The sequence below is a fragment of the Lithobates pipiens genome, unplaced genomic scaffold (genome assembly GCF_037356315.1).
Source record: "Lithobates pipiens isolate NorthernLeopardFrog02 unplaced genomic scaffold, aLitPip1_a1.2 Scaffold_16, whole genome shotgun sequence".
Taxonomy (NCBI): Eukaryota; Metazoa; Chordata; class Amphibia; order Anura; family Ranidae; genus Lithobates; species Lithobates pipiens.
Genome location: NW_027507748.1, coordinates 515,253,223 through 515,272,446, shown reverse-complemented (window position 1 = coordinate 515,272,446; position 19,224 = coordinate 515,253,223). Strand labels below are relative to the sequence as shown.

Below are 19,224 nucleotides of genomic sequence, written 5' to 3'. Positions count from 1 at the left end.
TAAACTCCACTCTATGTTAGCCTATGTGTCCATGCACACATGGACGTTTTTCAGCTTTAGGCCGGGTTCACACCGCTGCGATGCGGGAACGCCGCGAATTCGCGGCGTTTTCCCGCATCGCACACCTCCCGCCGGCAGTTCACACTGCCCTATGCGGACGGCTGGGAGTGTCAATGTTATGTTAATGACACCCCCAGATCCGTCTGCATATCGCAGTGCGATCTGCCGACTCGCACAGGAATCGGATCGCATGGTGTGAACCCCCATGCGATCCGATTCTGTTGCGGACCCAAAAAAGGGTCCCGTGCGAGTTTGCTGCGGGAGCGCTGCGAATTCAGCCATACTATCTGTATGGCTGAACTCGCATCGTTACGGAGATCGGATGTGATTTGCTGTGCGAATCACATCCGGATCTCCCCCCGCAGCGGTGTGAACCGGGCCTTAATGAGCAGTGGAGTTTATGGGCTTTTATGGGCTTTTTTCTGAACGCCAGAAATTCGTGTTCAAAGTGCCGTTTTTCAGCGCCAAAAAACGACAAACGCTGATAAACGCTTGTAAACGCTCGTTCATTAGTGTTCGGCATTCTATTTTTCAATGCATTGTGGGATTTTTGGAGTGTCCTCTGTGTATTTTTATAAAAAACGCCCATTAACGCTAACGCTGTAAAACGCTCATAAATGCTAGTATAAAACGCTGTTAAAAGCAGGTTTTTCAACCAGCGTTTTCTGCCAGCAATCTGGCGTCCAGAAATAGCTTTTTTGAGCTTCAGTGTGCATGGAGCCTGAATGTGGCCCCAACACAAAATAGCAAACCTGCCTTCTTTTTGGAATTTTTCATAAAAATACATTTACACTTAGCGGACATATGCAGTGGAAGAAACCTTTAACAGTGTCACTTTACTGGACTTTTATTATTATACAGGATTTATATAGCGCCGACAGTTTACGCAGCGCTTTACAACATGTAAGTTTTATTACCCCAAAGAAAGATATCCCGCTCTTCACAATCACGCCTTATTCATGTCATCCGTTTTTGGCTGCACTTATATTTGCGAACAATTATTTTCAAGGATGAAGCACATGAAGGGCAAACTTGCAACCAAAATATCTGATGAGTTCCTTGAAAAATTATTAAGAATGGCTACTATATCCATCGAATCAGATATTGATGTGTTTATCAAAAACAGTGTCAAATATCGCACTCGTTTTATGTTGCCCTCTTCTCTTTTTTTTTTTTATGATAAAAAAATTACAAAAAATCAAGTTTTAATACTCAGATATGTACACTTTCTCTATCAGTGATTATTAACTTGTGATCTGCTTGTTATAAAGCAATGAGCCATGCAATGATACTATTTTTATATATTAAATGTTTAAGAAACATGTGATGCAAATTATAATAAAAAAAAAATAATAAAAATAAAAAAACCATCAAAAAAATACATCCCATGTGAGTATCTAAGGCTTGGAGCTCTTGTGTCCTAAGAGATCAATTAGAACATATCTTGGTTACTGCGTTTTATGCATGTGGTGGAGTGAATGTGCCTATTTACATATGTTTATTGCAGATTTAATTATTGTTATATTTTTCAGATTTAATTCTCTTTCTGTGTGATGCATCCTCAAAGCAAAATGCTACTATATATATATTTTTTCAATTGTATTTTTCAGACAGATCTTAGAACTATTGGAAAGAAATTTCTCCCTGGCGACATCAATGGAGGAAAAGTAGAGAAGGTAACGAGGGCCGGAGCTTTTTGTCAGTTACTTGTTTTCATTTTCCCCTTGTCATGCCTGTGCTTTACTTCTGGGGAACTGCATCTTCGTTTTTCATCTTTTTTTTTTTATTTTATTTTTTATTTTCCTCCCTATAAAATCGAAATACTTTGTATGAGGTCATTCCTCCAGGGAGTTTATAAAACGGATTGTGTTAAAATTGCATGCCACTGCTTTTGACCTCGTCTGTGTCGTTTGTGTAGCAGCTTTCACTTGAACTGATTATGTTCTGCCTCCATCTCTTGTGTTTGTGCGTAGCTGATGGAAGATGCACACCAGTGTTTTATTAATGCTTCGGAGAGGATTTAGTTTGTGAAGTAAATCAGACCTGACTGGCGGCGAGAGGTTTCAGCGTGTGCTGCAAGTTACCAGCTGTTTCTGTTTGTTTATTAGCCGGTGCTGCAGTGTTTGACTGGATTCGTGACAAGTGTACCATCTTCTTTAATTAGCAGAGGGGCAGGAGGGACTACTGAAGCAGGCCGCACTTGGTATATGCACAGCCGTGTTTAAACCAAGTTTTATAATGAAACAGATGCCATTTTGTAACGCAGTTCTCTTTTAAGGTAGCTGAGCTTCTTTTTCACTTTTCCATTTTATGTGATTTCGTTTAATAGCCACCACGAGTTAGAGCTTTTAAAAGTCACACAGATATATTAAACCTGAGAATTTAATCACTGCAGTCTTCACATGTAGCATATCTTTGTTCTTTGCTGCTAAGTTAAATTCTCTTTTAGATTAAATGCTTAAATCAACTTCTAGTGTAAAGTAAAACTAAAGCTTTAAATCCCCCCCCCCCCCCCCCCTTCATCAAAAAAATGGCAAAAAGTTCATAATGGTAAAGTTCATAACAGAGACAATGTTACTTTTTTCATATGTGTTCTCTCCACATACTGCATTTTTCAGTACTGGCTTTGGGTGAAGATGGAAATTTTGTAAGACAACATACTTTAGAAGCAACTGACTGCACTTAAGTGAACTATGTGTAATGCTACAATGGGTAGAAAAGAAGCTGGTGAAGTAGAATATGCTTATCTGTTGTTGATTAATTCCAATACTACACATATTGCTCAACTACATGCCCAAGCAATACATACTCTTGTGGTAGTTTTGCGTTAATGTGCCCAGATGCCAATCTTATATAAAATCCAGTGGACACTTTATGGAGTCGAGGGATGAAACACAAAGTCCACAGTTAGTATATCCACTTAAAAGCAGCAATCATACATTATGATTATGGTTTTGGCAGTGTGCACTGGATGAAAAGCATATCTAAACCACAGTGGGATTCTTGTCTGAGGTACACTACACTCATAGACTACCCAACAAGCGTGTATAATGTGGCAAGATCCATGCTAAACGTGGAGGAAGCTGCAGCATTCAAGCCAGCAGGGATGCTAGAGCTGCTCTGTTTGACTGGAAGTGCATTACAGCTATCTGGAAGTCCTCAGGTGGCCATATTACTGGAGTCCATAGTAAGCATACAGGGTCTCCAAGATGACATTTCGAGGTCTTGCCTCTTTGTCAAATCATCTTTTGACAAAGAGGCAAGACCTCAAAATGAGGCCTAAATGTGCCAATATAAAGGATTATGAAAAGTAATGGTAGAGGGAGAGGATGATGTTGTTTTTTTTTTTTTGTTTTTTTTTTTGGATATCTAGGTCTCATTTGGGATATTTCTCTTCATTTTCCAGTCCTGCACAACTTAAAGTGAGAAAAAAATCTTTCTTAATCGTACATCATGGGACACAGAGCCATGGAATTACTATGTGGGTTATAGGCCACCTTCAAGTGGTGAACACTGGCACACCCTAAGACAGGAAGTTGCCTCCCTATATAACCCCTCCCACTACTGTGGAAGTACCTACATTTTTTTCGCCAGTGTCTGGTGTTGGTCACAAGTAAAGATGTGCTGTGCTGAGCTCCACTAGAGCAATCCTTGCTGGGGATAGCTATGCAACTGGATCCATTCAAAGTGTCTTTTTAGGCCGAATTGATTTGTACCCTGGCCTCGTGCAGAAGAAACGAGTTTTAACCCATAACTCTGCTCTATCTAGAGAGCTAGACCCCGGGATCCAGTGCTTTTGATTTTTTCAGCCTTAAGTTTTTCTGGGGGGTTTTACGGGTCCAGGAGTGTGGATCACCTGATTAAAAGGGTCCCCAGTTCCTGAAGGTTTTTTAACGGGGTAAAGATTGGGTCTGTTGGTTTAATCACAGAAAACCCTGCGGTGAAAGGTAAGTGGAGATTTCTAAGGCATTTTTAAGTTTCTTATGAATTGTCTCCTTTAAAAAAATAAATGTTGTCATGCCTAAAAATCGCCACTGGGGGCTGTATAGAGCACATACCTTGTCATGCTTTCCTATGCTGTGTCACGCTGTCTCAGTAGAAGCTGCAGATTCCTACGGCAGGCCAATAAGATTGGGGGGTGGAGTTTCTTACAAAAAACACCCCCCCACCTCTAAAAAAGCACTCCAGGGCGGTCTGCGATTCTGCTCAGTTCTTTACCGCCCCTGCACGGTAATAAGGCCATAAAGTTTTACGGGGTCCTGTCACAGGTCCAGGATTGTTGGTTATCCTGAGAGTTCCCGGTTCCTGAAGATTTCCTTTAAAGTGGAGGGCCACTCTGAAAAAAGAAAATACATTAAAAATTAGAAAAAAAATCATTAAAAAAAAATTTTTTTTTTTACTTACCAGAAATGCCTGTTGCTAGGCACGTCATCCTAATTTGCCTCTTCCTCCTCCGCGGAGATCTTCTTTCTTCTCTCCTCCGTGCGGCGTCTTCTGGGTAATGGGTCACGCTGTGTTCTGGGAACTGTGTGTCCCAGAACACAGCACGTCCCATTCACAAAGCGCTGCGTGACTCGCGCATGCACATTAGGAAACAGGCAGTGAAGCCGCAAGGCTCCACTGCCTGTTTCCCTTACCCAAAATGGCGGCGGCGGGACCCGAGACCGAGGAACGGGTCAGCCTCGGGCGGCCGACATCGCGGGTGCCCTGGACAGGTAAGTGTGCTTATTAAAAGTCAGCAGCTACAGTGTTTGCAGCTGCTGAATTTAAATTTTTTTTTCAAAACCGGCCCTCCTCTTTAAGGTCTCGGAGCTTACCGTGAAGGGTGAAGATTGGGTTTTTATCAGAGACTCTATCGTTTAAGCCTTATACTTGGCTAGTGCATTCTCGCAGAGTTCGTGGCTGAAATATTGATCAGCCGAAGCACCATGTGAAAACTCTTAGCCAGTTTGTGTCCCTTCCTGGGGTACGGCTGTTTAGAGTGGAGAAGTCTGGCAGGAACAATGTCAAGCGCAGAGGGATTTCTGCAATTTTTTCTCTAGTTTACGACTAGAGTTCCAGGAGCCCGGATGGCTCAGTCGACTTTGATCTGAGGGTCCGGGGTTTGGGTCAGTTATCCAGCAGGAGGGAAAATCTTTATCCTGCAAGATGTTAACAACAGATGCCAGCTTTCTAGGCTGGGGAGCAGCCCTGAAAGAAGATTCTGTCCAGGGGAGAGGGTTCAGGTTAGAGGACCTTGCCTATCAACTTTGTTGGAAATTTCAGGCAGTACATCTGGCCATAGAATCTTTGGTGGTCAGATTACGGGACTGTCCTGACAGGATTCAGTCTAACATACATCGATCACCAGGGGAGGCATGTGAAGTTGTGCAGCCGAAAAAAAGAGGTGAATAATGTTCTAGCTTTGGCACAACACTAGACTCCTTGCCTATCGTCAATTTTAAGATTTTTGGCTTGAGATGCCAACAATTCCGGGAGAATGATCTTTTCACCCGACATTTTCCTAGCAATATGTCAGATGGGGTACTCCTGACATGGACCTATTCGCGTCCAGATTCACTAATAAGGTCGACAACTTTATGTCAAACAAGGGGTCCACTAGAAGGCAGAACAGACGCATTAGTCTTCCCAGGGGATCAGTTTTCACTGATCTATGCATTTCCTCCAGCTCTGCTACTCTCCGCAGGATTAAGCAAGAACAGAAGGAAGCGATTCTAGTGGTCCCAGCAGGGTCCCAGAAGATCTTAATTTATCAGGATCATAAAGATGACAGTAGGAGTCCTTTGGACTCTGCCATTATAGTCAGACCTTCTTGCACAGGGTCCGGTATTTCATCCTACTTTACGGACAAGGAGTTTAACAGGTTTGGCTGTTGAATCTCACTCTATAAAAGATTGTGGGTGATCTCCTTCAGTAGTGTCTGCTTTGACTAATGCCACTAAGCCGGCTTCCAGAATCACTTACTATAGAATCTGGAAGGCATATGTTTCTTGGTATGGATCTAGGGGTTGGCACCCCAGGAAGTATGTCAATAGGCAGGATTCCTGCATATGGGATCTGAAATTAAGCTGGCCTTGACTTTTATCAAGAGCCAGATCCAGGTTGTGTCAATGTCTTTTCCTATGGCCTCTTGCTTCCCACTCTTGGTGCGTAGCTTATTCAGGGGGTAACATGGTTTATTCCCCCTATCGAGGCACCTCTAAATCCTTGGGATTTAAAATTGATATTATCGGCTTTGAACCTTACGAGAAATTCCCTTGGTTCTTTGACAAGAAAGATAATCTTTTCTGCTTGTCATTTCTTCTGCTAGAAGAGTATCGGAACTAACGGCTCTGTCTTCTAAGAGCCATATTTCATCATGCATAAGGATGAGGTGGTTTTATGCCCTCATCCTGAATTCTTACCAAAAGTGGTAATAGGTTTTCATTTAAACCAAGATATTATTCTTTCTTCTTTCTCCCTATAGCCTTAATCTGGGGAAGAGAAAGCACTACATTCTCTTGAGGTAGTAAGAGTGATCAGAGTCTATTTAACCACTACAATACCGGGCACTTTCGCCCCCCTTCCTTCCCAGCCCAATTTTCAGCTTTCATCACTCTCGCACTTTCAATGACAATTGTGCGGTCATGCTACACTGTACCCAAATGAAATTTTTATTATTTTGTTCGCACAAATAGAGCTTTATTTTGGTGGTATTTATTGACGACTCCGTTTTTTATTTTTTGCGATATAAGCGCAAAAAAAGCGGAAATTTGGAAAAAAAAAACTATTTTCTTTTTTAAAAGAAATCCAATAAAATCAAATTTTGTCATAAATTTAAGCCAAAATGTATTCTGCTACATGTTTTTGGTAAAAAAAATTCCGTTAAGTGTATAATAATTGGTTTGTGTGATCACAGACATATGTACGCAAATGATCATGTACAGATGTGTGCAGGTGATCACGTACATATGTGTGCAGATAATCATTGGAACATGTGATTTTAGTGGGACATATGTGGGGGACATATGTTTTTTTATTTGGGGACATGTCTTTTTATTATTTGGGGACATGTGTGTTTTGGGGACATGTGTGGTGACATGTGTATTGTGGTGACATGTGTGTTTACACTGTGTGGTGATGTGTGTATTACACTAGACTGGTGATCCGAGATGCGCCGTGTCCGGGTGACACGAGCACATCGGGATTGCGATGCTGCGCGGGCACGCGCGCGATCCCCCTCCTTCTGAAGGACGTTCCTGAACCGATATCAAAGACGGACGGACGTTCCTGAATCGATATCAAAGGTCATGAGGATATTGCCTTTGGGCACAGCATATGCTGCAGGCTGCAGTATGAGTCCTCTTTGTTCTGTCTCCCCCCCTTCAGTTGCCATTGCTATGGGACATCCCACATAGTAATTACTATGGCTCTGTGTCCCCTGATGTAAGAAAAGTAAATAGTATTTTTAAAACGGCTTACCTGTAAAATCCTTTTCTTTCATGTCCATCAGGGGACACAGAGGTCCCTCACTTCATCTTATACACTTGTATTGCTTGGCTACAAAACTGAGGACTCCCAGTAATGGGAGGGGTTATATGGGGGAAGTACACACCTTAGGGGCATGCCAGTGTCCAGCACCCATCAGTCCGATATAACCCACATAGTAATTACTATGGCTCTGTGCCCCCTGATGTACATCAAAGAAAAGGATTTTACAGGTAAGCAGTTTTAAAAATCGTTTTTTTCTCTGGCAGGTTCAGTGACTCAGCCTACGCTGGCAGCAATTGGGGTGTATCAATTCTTGAGAGACCAGTTTACACAGGTTCTCAAGATTATTCCTGATCAGCAGGCCCAAGATTTGGCCCATCTACCAGGGGCATTATGTTTTGCTGTAGACACTATGAGAGATTCTATTCTCCAGGCCTCAAACATTACGCTTTGGTTGGTGCGTATGCATAGAATACCATGGTTGAAAAATTGGTCAGCCTAAGCGCCCTGCAAAAAGCTCCTGGCTAGTTTTCCTTTTCACTGTGAACGGTTGTTTGGGGATGATCTGGATAAGTACATCCAAAGAATTTCTAATGGGAAAAGTACTCTTTTTGCCAGTTAGGAAATGGAGTAAGCCTATTTTATTTAAACAAGCCTCTTGCCCAGTGCCAGGAGCATCAGCCTCCAGGCAATCTCGACGGCCTCCACCTTCAAATTCAAGAGGTAACCCTCAGGGTCAACCCCAGGGACAAAAGAAGGCCTTGGGAAGAAAACCTACAAAACAAAATACTAAAGCCTTCTTATGAAGGGGCGCCCCTGCTCGCTCGAGTGGGGGGAAGACTTCTGCAGTTCTCAAGAATCTGGCAGAAAGAGTGCCAAGACAAGTGGGTGGCTTCCTCAATTACTCTAGGGTACAAACTAGATTTCCGAGAGTGCCCGTCTCCTCGTTTTCTCAGAACAGAGAAAAAGAAGTCTCTCTTTCAAGCATTGTTTCTCAAAAGGTAATATCGGTGGTCCCCATGGATTGGGATTGGGGTTTTGTTCAAACCTTTTCACGGTACCAAAACCAAATGGAGATGTCAGACCCATTTTCAATCTCAAAGATCTAAACTGGTTTTTGAATATCCACTCTTCGCATGGAGTCAATGCAATCAGTAGTCTCCATCCTACGAGGAGAACTTCTGGCGTCAATCGACATCAAGGATGCATACCTCCATGTGCCGATTTTCCCTGCTCACCAGAAATATTTACGCTTCAAGGTAGAAAATCTTCATTTCAAGTTTGTAGCTCTGCCTTTCGGTCTAGCCTACTGCACCTTGAGTGTTTTACAAAGGTCCTGGCCCCTCTTCTAGCCAGATTAAGGGCCCAGGGTATAACAATTATAGCATACCTAGACAATCTGCTGTTAATAGACCAGTCAGTAGCCCGCTTAGACCAAAGCATGGTAACCACGGTCAACTACCTGGAATACCTAGGTTGGATTCTCAACCTAGAGAAATTTTCCTTAAAACCATCAAGGAGATTGGAATACTTGGGTCTGATCATAGATACAGTCCAGAAGAGGGTATTCTTACCCCAAGCGAAGATCAGTGCCATAAGGGAGCTGATTCAGGTAGTCAAGGCAAAGAAGAATCCTTCTATTTGACTTCGCATGAGGTTGTTGGTAAAGATGGTGGCTTCATTCGAGGCTGTTCCTTATGCTCCGTTTCAATCGAGACGGCTACAAAACAGTATCCTATTGGCTTGGAACAAGAAGGTCCAAGCTTTAGACTTCCCAATGTGTTTGTCTCCAAAGGTGTGCCAGACCCTCGTTTGGTGGTTGATAAGCTAGAATCTGCAGAAGCGGAAATCCTTTCTACCAATTACCAGGAAGGTAGTAACATCAGATGCCAGCCTTTCGGGTTGAGGAGCAGTCCTGGAAGAGGCGACTATCCAAGGGAAATGGACGAGATCAGAAATGACCTTGCCCATCAATATTTTAGAGATTCGGGCAGCGCGCTTGGCCATGAGGGCATGGACATTCAGGTTACGGAATTGTCCTGTCAGGATCCAATCCGACAATGCCACAGCAGTGGCCTATATCGATCACCAAGGGGGCACGAAAATTCTTGTGGCCCAGAGAGAAGTGACTCGTATACTAACTTTTGCAGAAAATGATGTACCTTGCTAACTTGTGTCAAAAACAAAAGATCCACTAGCTTGCATGGAATCAGTTTTCACTGATTCATGCATTCCCTCCTGTTCTGCTTCCGCGACTTCTTCACAGGATCAATCAGGAAGGGAAGTCAGTGATTCTTGTGGTCCCTGCGTGGCCCGGGAGATCTTGGTTTGCAGAGATCATAAAGATGGCGGTAGGGGACCCATGGGCCCTACCACCACGGCCAGACCTTCTTTCGCAAGGTCCGGTATTCCATCCTACCTTACAAACGCTAAATCTAACGGTTTGGCTATTGAGACCCACATTCTGAAGAAGCGTGGGCTGACGGCTTCAGTGGTATCTACCTTAATTAATGCAAGGAAGCCGGCCTCCAGAATCATATATTATAGAGTCTGGAAGGCATATGTCTCCTGGTGTGAATCCAGGGGTTAGCACCCCAGGAATTATGTCATAGGTAGAATCCTTGACTTTCAGCAAATGGGGTTAGAGATGAAGCTGGCCTTGAGTACTATCAAAGGTCAGGTCTCTGCGTTATCAGTGCTATTTCAGCGACCACTTGCTTCGCATTCTTTGGTGGTTCATAGCTTTATTCAGGGGATAGCGTGGCTTAATCCCTCGATTAGTTCACCCCTGAATCCTTGGGACTTGAACTTGGTTCTGTCAGTATTACAGAAACAGCCTTTTGAGCCGATACAACATATTCCATTGGTTCTTTTGACAAGGAAGCTAGTTTTTCTGGTAGCCAGAAGGGTATCGGATTTGGCTGCTCTTTCTTGTAAAGAGCCATATGTAATTGTTCATAAGGATAAGGTAGTATTGCGTCCTCATCCTAACTTTCTACTGAAGGTAGTGTCAAGTTTTCATTTAAACCAGGATATTGTTCTAATTTTTTTTTTCAGAACCCGTTTCTACAGAAGAAATGTCACCACATTCTAATGATGTGGTGTGAGCAGTCAAAGTCTACTTGAAGGCGACTGCTCAGATTCGAAAAACTGATTTTTGTTTGTATTGCTTGAAGGTCCTAAACGAGTACAGGCAGCATGAAAATATATTTTTAAATGGATTCGACAAGTAATTGTTCAAGCTTATGGTTTAAGGAGGAAGATTCCACCTTTTCAAATCAAAGCGCACTCCACCAGGGCTGTTAGTGCTGTGTGGGCAGTGCATCACCAAGCTTCCATGGCTCAAATCTGCAAGGCCACAACTTGGTCTTCAGTCCATACATTTACCAGATTCTACCAGGTAGATGTAAAAAATCATGAGGCTATATGGGGCGCAGTGTGCTGCAAGTTGCAGTATAAATCCTCTAATCTCATTGTGTCCTAATTTTGTTGTGTCTTCCTCCCTTCAGTTGGCATTGCTCTGGGACATCACACGTAGTAATTACTATGGCTCTGTGTCCCGTGCTGTATGATTAAAGTGGTTGTAAACCCTTACAACACACTTTGACCTACAGGTAAGCCTAGATTAAGGCTTACCTGTAGGTCCAAGAAATATCTCCTAAACCTACACGGTTTAGGAGATATTTGCCGAAAGACAGACATCGCTGTCTACGGCGCATGCGCCATAGACAGTGGTGCGCAGGCTCACTGAGCGCGCCGCGGTCAACGGCGATGTGCCGCGAGTGGCGGCTCCCGTCCGAACGACAGCGGCGGAGCAGCAAGACCCACCGAGAAGATGGATGCGCCGGACTACAGGGGACATCGGTGACCGATGCATAGTAGTCCATTATGCTTTACCTTTGCAGGGAATGAAAGCGGAAGTAAACTCATCAGGGTTTACTTCCTCTTTAAGAAAATATGATTTTTATAACAGCTTACCTGTAAAATCCTTTTTTTTTTTTTTTTGCAGTACATCACGGGACACAGGGTCCCTCCCTTTCTAGTATACACGTGTATTGCTTTGCTACAAAACTGAGGTACTCCCAGTAGTGGGTTATATTGGGAGGCAACTTCCTGTCTTAGGGTGTGCCAGTGTCCATAACCTGAAAGTGGCCTATAACCCACATAGTAATTACTATGGTGCTCTGTGTCCTGTGATGTACTTCAAAAGAAAAGGATTTTACAGGTAAGCTGTTATAGAAATCCTTTTATTCCAAAATTAGAAGAAATGCTCTTACTAGATCAGTGGAACTGTTCTCCCCATTAGAGCATGCCTTCTCTCCTACTATACTGGTGAAAGCTGTAAAATGTTGGAGTTTTTGGTCCTAGTGACATTGATCTGGGGATCTGGCCCCTCCACACCTTATTCAAATTTAAAAAAAGGTTTAGACTGTAGATGTTCTTAGACAATATACCAAAACAAACAAAAGTAAAAAATAAGACTATTTCCCCTTTAGGAAATCCATGTGTATAATAGGCGGTGTTTAGAAGCTGTACAAGAAAGTTAGTTATCTGTTTGAGGGATATCTACAAAGCAAAATCATATTTTTAGTTGTCAGACACCTATAAGTCTCAAAGTATCAATTTTATAATCTTTTACAGCTATGTGGGGAATATTCTTTTTAACTTTTTGTTTGATTTCCCCCCCCTTTTTTTTTTTTTTTAGGTAAGATAGCACATTATGCAGTTTGCACTTTATAGTCCAGCCATTGGTGCTTTTCTGGGAAAAATTCCCACCTATTGCTGTTAAAGAATAATTAATCACAATCTAGTGACACTGTTTTCAATTTACCTCCATGTGCTAACAGTGTTGTGTTCCACCTCACAGATCACAAGTCATTGGTTATTTTTGCTTTTGATATTATGAAGATGCTTTCCTCTTAGAATCCATAACTTTTACCTTAGTGTGTTCAAAGAGGCTAGCTGCTTGGGATTTCTTCCTTTTCAAGCAGCTCGCTGCTTTGTTACCGAAGTGTCACATTTGGAATTTTTTCTTCGTAGACCTTCATCTACATTTTTATTTTCTTCCTACAGCTCTCATTAATCAGTTTAACACACTGCATACATTTAACTATGTTATATCTTAAAGTTCACTGTCCTGATTTGCATGGAAATTATTGTATAGCTGTTTCATAAATGGCTAAAAGATACATACAGTCTTCATGTTACAGTGATGAAAAAAGTATTTGATCCAATGCTGGTTTTTTGCATTTGCCCACTGACAAATAAATGAACAGTCTATGGTTTTAATGGTGGGTTTATTTTAACAGTTAGAGGCAGAATAACAAAAATATCCAGAAAAATGCATTTCACAAAAGTTATACATTTTGAGTGAAAGAAGTATTGGATTCCTTTGCAAAACATGACTTCGTACGTAGAAAAACCCTTGTTGACAATCACAGAGGTCAGACGTTTCTTGTAGTTGGCCACCAGGTTTACACACCTCTCAAGAGGGATTTTAGCCCACTCCTCTTTAAAGATCATATCCAAGTCATTAAGGTTTCGAGGCTGACATTTGGCAACTTGAATCTTCAGCTCCCTCCACACATTTTCTATGGGATTATGGTCTGGAGACTGGCAAGGCCACTCCAGGATCTTAATGTGCTTATACTTGAGCCTCTCCTTTGTTTCCTTGGCCATGGAGCTAATCCAGCATGTAGATCGCAGAGGGGGGTGAATCGAGATTGCAATCTTTATATGATTAATCGTGCAGCTCTAGTGTATACAGATAGGCATGGCTACTGTGAAGATGACCTTTAGGTAAGCTCACCACACCATCTAGTGACGATTCTTAGGCATGAAAAGAAATTTTTTTTTTGCTCAAAGAAGTATCCTTCACTTACATAAATCAGTGACTCCATAAGGTATCATGGGAGCAAACGCTGTTGCTGTCAAGATAAATAAATCAGTGCTGCAGCTGTATGGCGTACCTCCTAAGCAAATGATGGTTAACAATAAAACCAACTATCATTACAGTATAACAGTAAGATAGTAAGACATACCATACCTGCAAAGCAAATACAATAAACCATAGTAAAAATAAAACATTTTTAACGCAATCTGTGCCTAAAAAACATATGCCAAAGCATGGGGGCAATCTGCCCAAATGCTGGGGCAAATCGTCCCTTCACCCCTGCCCCATGGGCATGATTTTGCTTAATGGGCTAAGGATGACCATGAGAAAGTGAGGGATCAGCCCGGAACTACATGGAAGGAGCTTGTGAATGATCTCAAGGCAGTTGGGACCTCAGTCATCAAACAAACCATTGGTAAAACAATACGCCACCATGGATTTAAATTCAGCAGTGCCCCCCTCAAGAAGGCACATCTACAGGCCCATCTGAAGCTTGCCAATGAACATTTAAATGATTCAGAGAAGGATTGGGAGAAAGTGCTGTGGTCAGATGGGAACAAAATTGAGCTTTTTGGCATTAACTTGACTCGCCTTTTTAGAGGAAGAAAAATGCTGGCTGACCCTAAGAACACCATGCCTACAGTCAAGCACAAAGGTGGAAACACTATGCTTTGGGACTGTTTCTCTGCTAAAGGTACAGGCCGACTTTGTCACATTGAGGGGCCAATTATTGGGGCCATGTATTGTAAAATCTTGGATGAGAACCTTCAGAACACTGAAGATGGGTCATGGATGGGTCTTCCAGCATGACAATGGCCCATAACATACCGCCAAGGCAATAAAGGAGTGGCTCAAGGAGAAGCACATTAAGGTCATGAAGTGGCCCAGCCAGTCTCCAGACCTTAATCCTATTGAGAATTTATGGAGGGAGATAAAACTTAGCATTGCCAAGCGACAGCCAGGAAACCTTAAAGATTTTAAGATCTGTAAAGAGTGGACCAAAGTCCCTCCTGAGATGTGTGCAAACCTGGTAACCAACTACAAGAAACACCTTACCTCTGTGCTTGCCAACAAGGTTTCTCCACCAAGTACTAAGTCATGTTTTGCTTGGGTATCAAATACTAATTTTATTCATTGAACTGCAACTCAATTTATAACATTTGTATAGTGATTTTTCTGGATTTTTGGTTGATATCCTGTCTCTGTCATTTAAAATGCACCTATAATAAAAAAATTCTAGATTTCTTTGTAAGTGGACAAACTTACAACATCTGCAGAGGATCAAATAATAATTTTCCCCACTGTATGTAGGCAAAATACAGGTCCCCGGTTACACTGACCACAAAGATCTAATGTGAAAAAAATGATTGGCTAAACCACAGCGCTTTTTTGACCTTTTATTTTTCCTTTATATTGGCTTTTTAAAATAACAAATGCAGTAATATGGAGGTTGGATAAAAAGCTTACTGCAGCATAACACTTTTGGTTGTAAAACAGTAGATTTGTATAGGGATCATCAGACTGAAAGGACAACATTGTTTTTGAGTGACAGCCTTCCAAATGAGAAACAGTTTGGAGCTATGCTTTAAGGAGTTAACAGACATTCCTTATGAGTTAAATAGGTGTGGCCCATGTATAGAGTTTTCAAATTCCCATTGACACTGCCCCCACACTAAACCAAGTGATTTATTGTGCGGGTAGCTGTCCGGTTAGGCTGCAGTGAGGCGCTACGAGTTGGGTAGTATGTGATGGATGTTTTACCACATCGCACAGTTCCCTTTTTTTTTTTTGGCAGCTTCCTTTGTGCTGCTGTGCTGTATGTGATGCCGTTTAGTGTGAGCCAATTGAATGGGCTGCTGTACCTGCGGGAAATGCCTGAGAAGGTCCCTGCACGTTTTAAAAAATGTAGCCACAGGGATGCAAGGAAATCCTATAGTTTTTTTCTACACTATGCAATTTCTGGTACCTGAACACCAAGGATCGTCAAAAGTTTTGGAGCCACACGAGACCCCTTTGTCAGCCATGGGATGTTACATGTCTGAAAAGTTCTGCACGGCTCCAAAACGTTGAACTTGGTCCTTTTGAGATGTGATCTTTCTGCAATAAAAGCTTTGAATGACATTTGACAATCCTTGGTGTGCTGGCGAATATTTGCATTGATCTGTGATGAGTTCAGTGTTAAGCTGGCAGTTGCTGCAGCACCAGCTACTGACGAGGAACGTGTGTGTTGGGATTATTGAAAATAGTTTCCAGCATCTGAAAAAGGAATAGCAGACCTGCACGTCTGCAAAAGAACAATGCATTTTGGCTGCGGATGGAGGTGTGATTTACAAGCTGTCCCACAACAGTGTGAGCCTAGCCTTAGAAAGTTGTCACTGGATTTTATTTTTTATTTATTATAAAATCTTAGTAAGATGGTATAGGACCCCAGATGTAATGGCAAAGTACCAGGAGGGACAATCTGGGAAATGTTGGAGGAATTGTGGACAAACGGGAAGTTTGGCCCATATATGGTGGGATTGTCCCAAGATTAAAGAATATTGGAGAGAAATAATAAGATATATAGAAGTAATAGCTAAAATACAGTTACCTGAGAACCCATGGTTATGCCTATTCCATGCAGTAGATACCCCAATTAAGGAGTATAGGAATTCCCTCACAAGCTCATTAATAAACGTGGCAAAAAGCCTGATTCCGAAAAAATGGAAAGAAATAGAAGCACCCAAAAGCTAGGAAAAGTTGAGGAAATGTATAGTATTGAAGGGCTGGGAATGGAGGAAGAAAGAGAAAGAAAGAGATTCCATGTGAAATGGAAATACTGGAAAATCTTTAGACAATCTATGATTTTTAACGAGGTAATGGGTCGGTAGGGGTGGGGAGAGGGGTGGGAGGGAGATATTTTAGAAGAACTCGAGAAGTAAAGAAAGAAAACCAGGATAATGTGAAAAACTGAAGGGCATGAATGTATTTTGGTCCTATGGTTTTCTTTTATAATACTTGATTATGTTTTGTACGCAACTTAAATGAAAAATTTAAATAAAGAATAAAAAAAAAAAAAAAAAAAAGAAAGTTGTCACTGGAACAGTTGTCCCATTGGAGAATTCACCTCTTATGGTGACAATTGTAAAATGTAGGATTTTCCATCACTATCAGCCTTGGTAACCGTGATCACTGAGACAAACAAAATGTGAATATACCTAGTGGAAACACAGACAGCAATAAAAACCTGGCATGAGTGCTAATTCCTCCCTGTGTTATCCAAAACAAAATAAAAACATGTTTTCATATACTGTATACACAGAGAGGTACTGTTAGTAAAGATTGAAAGACCCCACGTGTTTAGAATGTGTATAGCAGGCTAGATTGTTCTAAAAAAGAACATTTGGAAGTAGTAAGAAATGCAGAGGTTTGGCCTATAGTGTTGTCCAAGTATCTTATTACAGCTGGCTAGACCCCATACATAAGCTCAAGGCTGCATAAAACAGAGGCAGGAGAGTAACCTACTATCGAAGGAAAGTAAAGCCTCGTACACACAATCAGATTTTCCGCAGACAAAACCTCAGACTTTTGTACGAAGGTGTGTGCCTGGATTTTGTCTTGCATACAAATGGTACACAATTGTCGGCCAATAAACAAACGTAGTGACATACGACGCGCCGAAAAAGAGGACTTTCAATTGTCAGGCACCACCCTTTGTGCTCCTTCTGCTAATTTTCGTGTTAGAAGTTTTACGATTTTCATTTCACGCTTTTCAGTTTCTGAACGGCCATGTTGCGGAATCGGAAGGGATAACGTGTTATTTATTATTGGCCTTGGAGTTATTGCTTTGACCCAAGTCCAGTCCATTAACAGGAGGAGGAGGATTTCTTGGACCAAAAATTGGTTGCTTTATTAATCGTGATCAATTGTGTCATATGCCTTGGCTGCAGGAACTCCAGGAGAATAATCCAGATGTTTTTCTGAATTATCTCTGGATGACGGACTCCTGCTTTCACCAACTCTTGGCATTGTTGACCCCCTGTATTAAGAAGCAGGACACATGCATGAGGCTTTTATTTTTATTGTTGATTAAGGATTTGATTTGGTATATTTTCTATATTTTTGGATGCATAGAATACACTTTTTGGTTAAGTTCTATTGGCAGATAGCATGTCTAATTTTATTTGTTTCCCTTTTTTAACCACTTAAGGATCGGCGCATGGCAATGTACGTCGGTGCAATGGCACCGACAGGCACAAGCACGTACATGTACGTGCTCGCCTTCCAGCGGGTGGGGGGTCCGATCGGACCCCCTCCCGCTGGATGCGGCGGTCCGTTTCGCTGCAGGCGAATGAGAAGCTTCCTCCCACTGTGTAAAGTAAACACAGGCAGGGAGGAAGTGATGTCATTCTCCTCGGGGCGGTCTTGTTGACCGGACTACGAGGAGAGGACACAGTAAGTATGCACCAAACACTACACTAACACATAGGCACACACAGGTACACAACCCCCCCCCCCCCCCCCCGATCACCCCCCTGCATTAGTGTCACTAGTGTAGCTAGTTATTTTTTTAGGTTCACCGCCAGGTTTTTATAGTGCTGGGTACCCCCATATACTACCCAATAATGGTTTTAACCCCCTGATTGCCCCTAGTTAACCTTTTCACCAGCGATCACCGTATAAGTGTCACTGGTGACGCTGGTTAGCCAGTTAGTTATTTAGGTTCCCCGTCAGGTTTTTATATAGTGCCAGGGACCCCCATATACTACCTAATAAAAATTTGAACCCCCTGATTGCCCCTAGTTAACCCTTTCACCAGTGATCACCGTATAAGTGTTACGGGTGACTCTGGTTAGTTTGCTTTTTATAGCATCAGGGCACCCGCCATTTATTACCCAATAAAGGTTTAACCCCCTGATCACCCGGCGGGTGATATCAATTAGGTTTTAGGGTCAGGGTCTGCGTCGCCCCAGGCAGCGCTAGGTTAGTGCCAGTACCGCTAACACCCACGCACAAGCATAAACCTCCCGTAGTGGTATAGAATCTGAACAGATCAATATCTGATCTGATCAGATCTATACTAGCGTCCCCAGCAGTTTAGGGTTCCAAAAAAACGCATTGTTAGCAGGATCAGCCCAGATACCTGCTAACACCTGCATTTTGCCCCTCCGCCCAGCCCACCCAAGTGCAGTATTGATCGATCACTGTCACTTACAAAACACTAAACACATAACTGCAGCGATCGCAGAGTCAGGCCTGATCCCTGCGATTGCTAACAGTTTTTTTTGGTAGCGTTTTATATTTAAATCCGGAAGGCAGTGCTTGGTTTTCAGGCTCCCAAAAAGTCCCCCACATGTGGTATCCCCGTACTCGGGAGAAGCAGCAGAATTTATTTTGGGGTGTAATTTGACTTGTGCCCATAGCATGTGTGAGCAATATATCATTTAGTGACAACTTTGTGCAAAAAAAAAATTTAATATTCCTGCAACTTTTGGCAAAATATAAAATATTTCATGGATTCAACATGCCTCTCAGTAAATAGCTTGGGGTGTATACTTTCCAAAATGGGGTAATTTGGGGGGTTTTGTGCTATTTTGGCATTTTATGGCCTTCGAAACTGTGATAGGTAGTGAGGAGTGAAATCAAAAATTTGCACCCTTAGAAACCCTGAAGGCAGTGATTGGTTTTCGGGGTGCCGCACGCGGCTAGACTCCCAAAAAGTCCCACATATGTGGTATCCCCGTACTCAGGAGAAGCAGCAGAATATATTTTGGGGTGCAGTTCCACATATAACTATGGCATGTGTGAGCAATATATCATTT

At 42.3% G+C, this 19,224-nt stretch overlaps 1 protein-coding gene across 1 annotated transcript in view; it reads left to right on the top strand.

The window, feature by feature from the left end:
• TDRD3 (tudor domain containing 3) overlaps positions 1 to 19,224 on the top strand; it is a 439,138-nt gene that overhangs the window by 148,422 nt on the left and 271,492 nt on the right. The window contains exon 3 of the mRNA XM_077483142.1: positions 1,671 to 1,736. Within this exon, the coding sequence (XP_077339268.1) occupies positions 1,671 to 1,736 (66 nt within the window). The remainder of the gene's footprint in view (positions 1 to 1,670; positions 1,737 to 19,224) is intronic.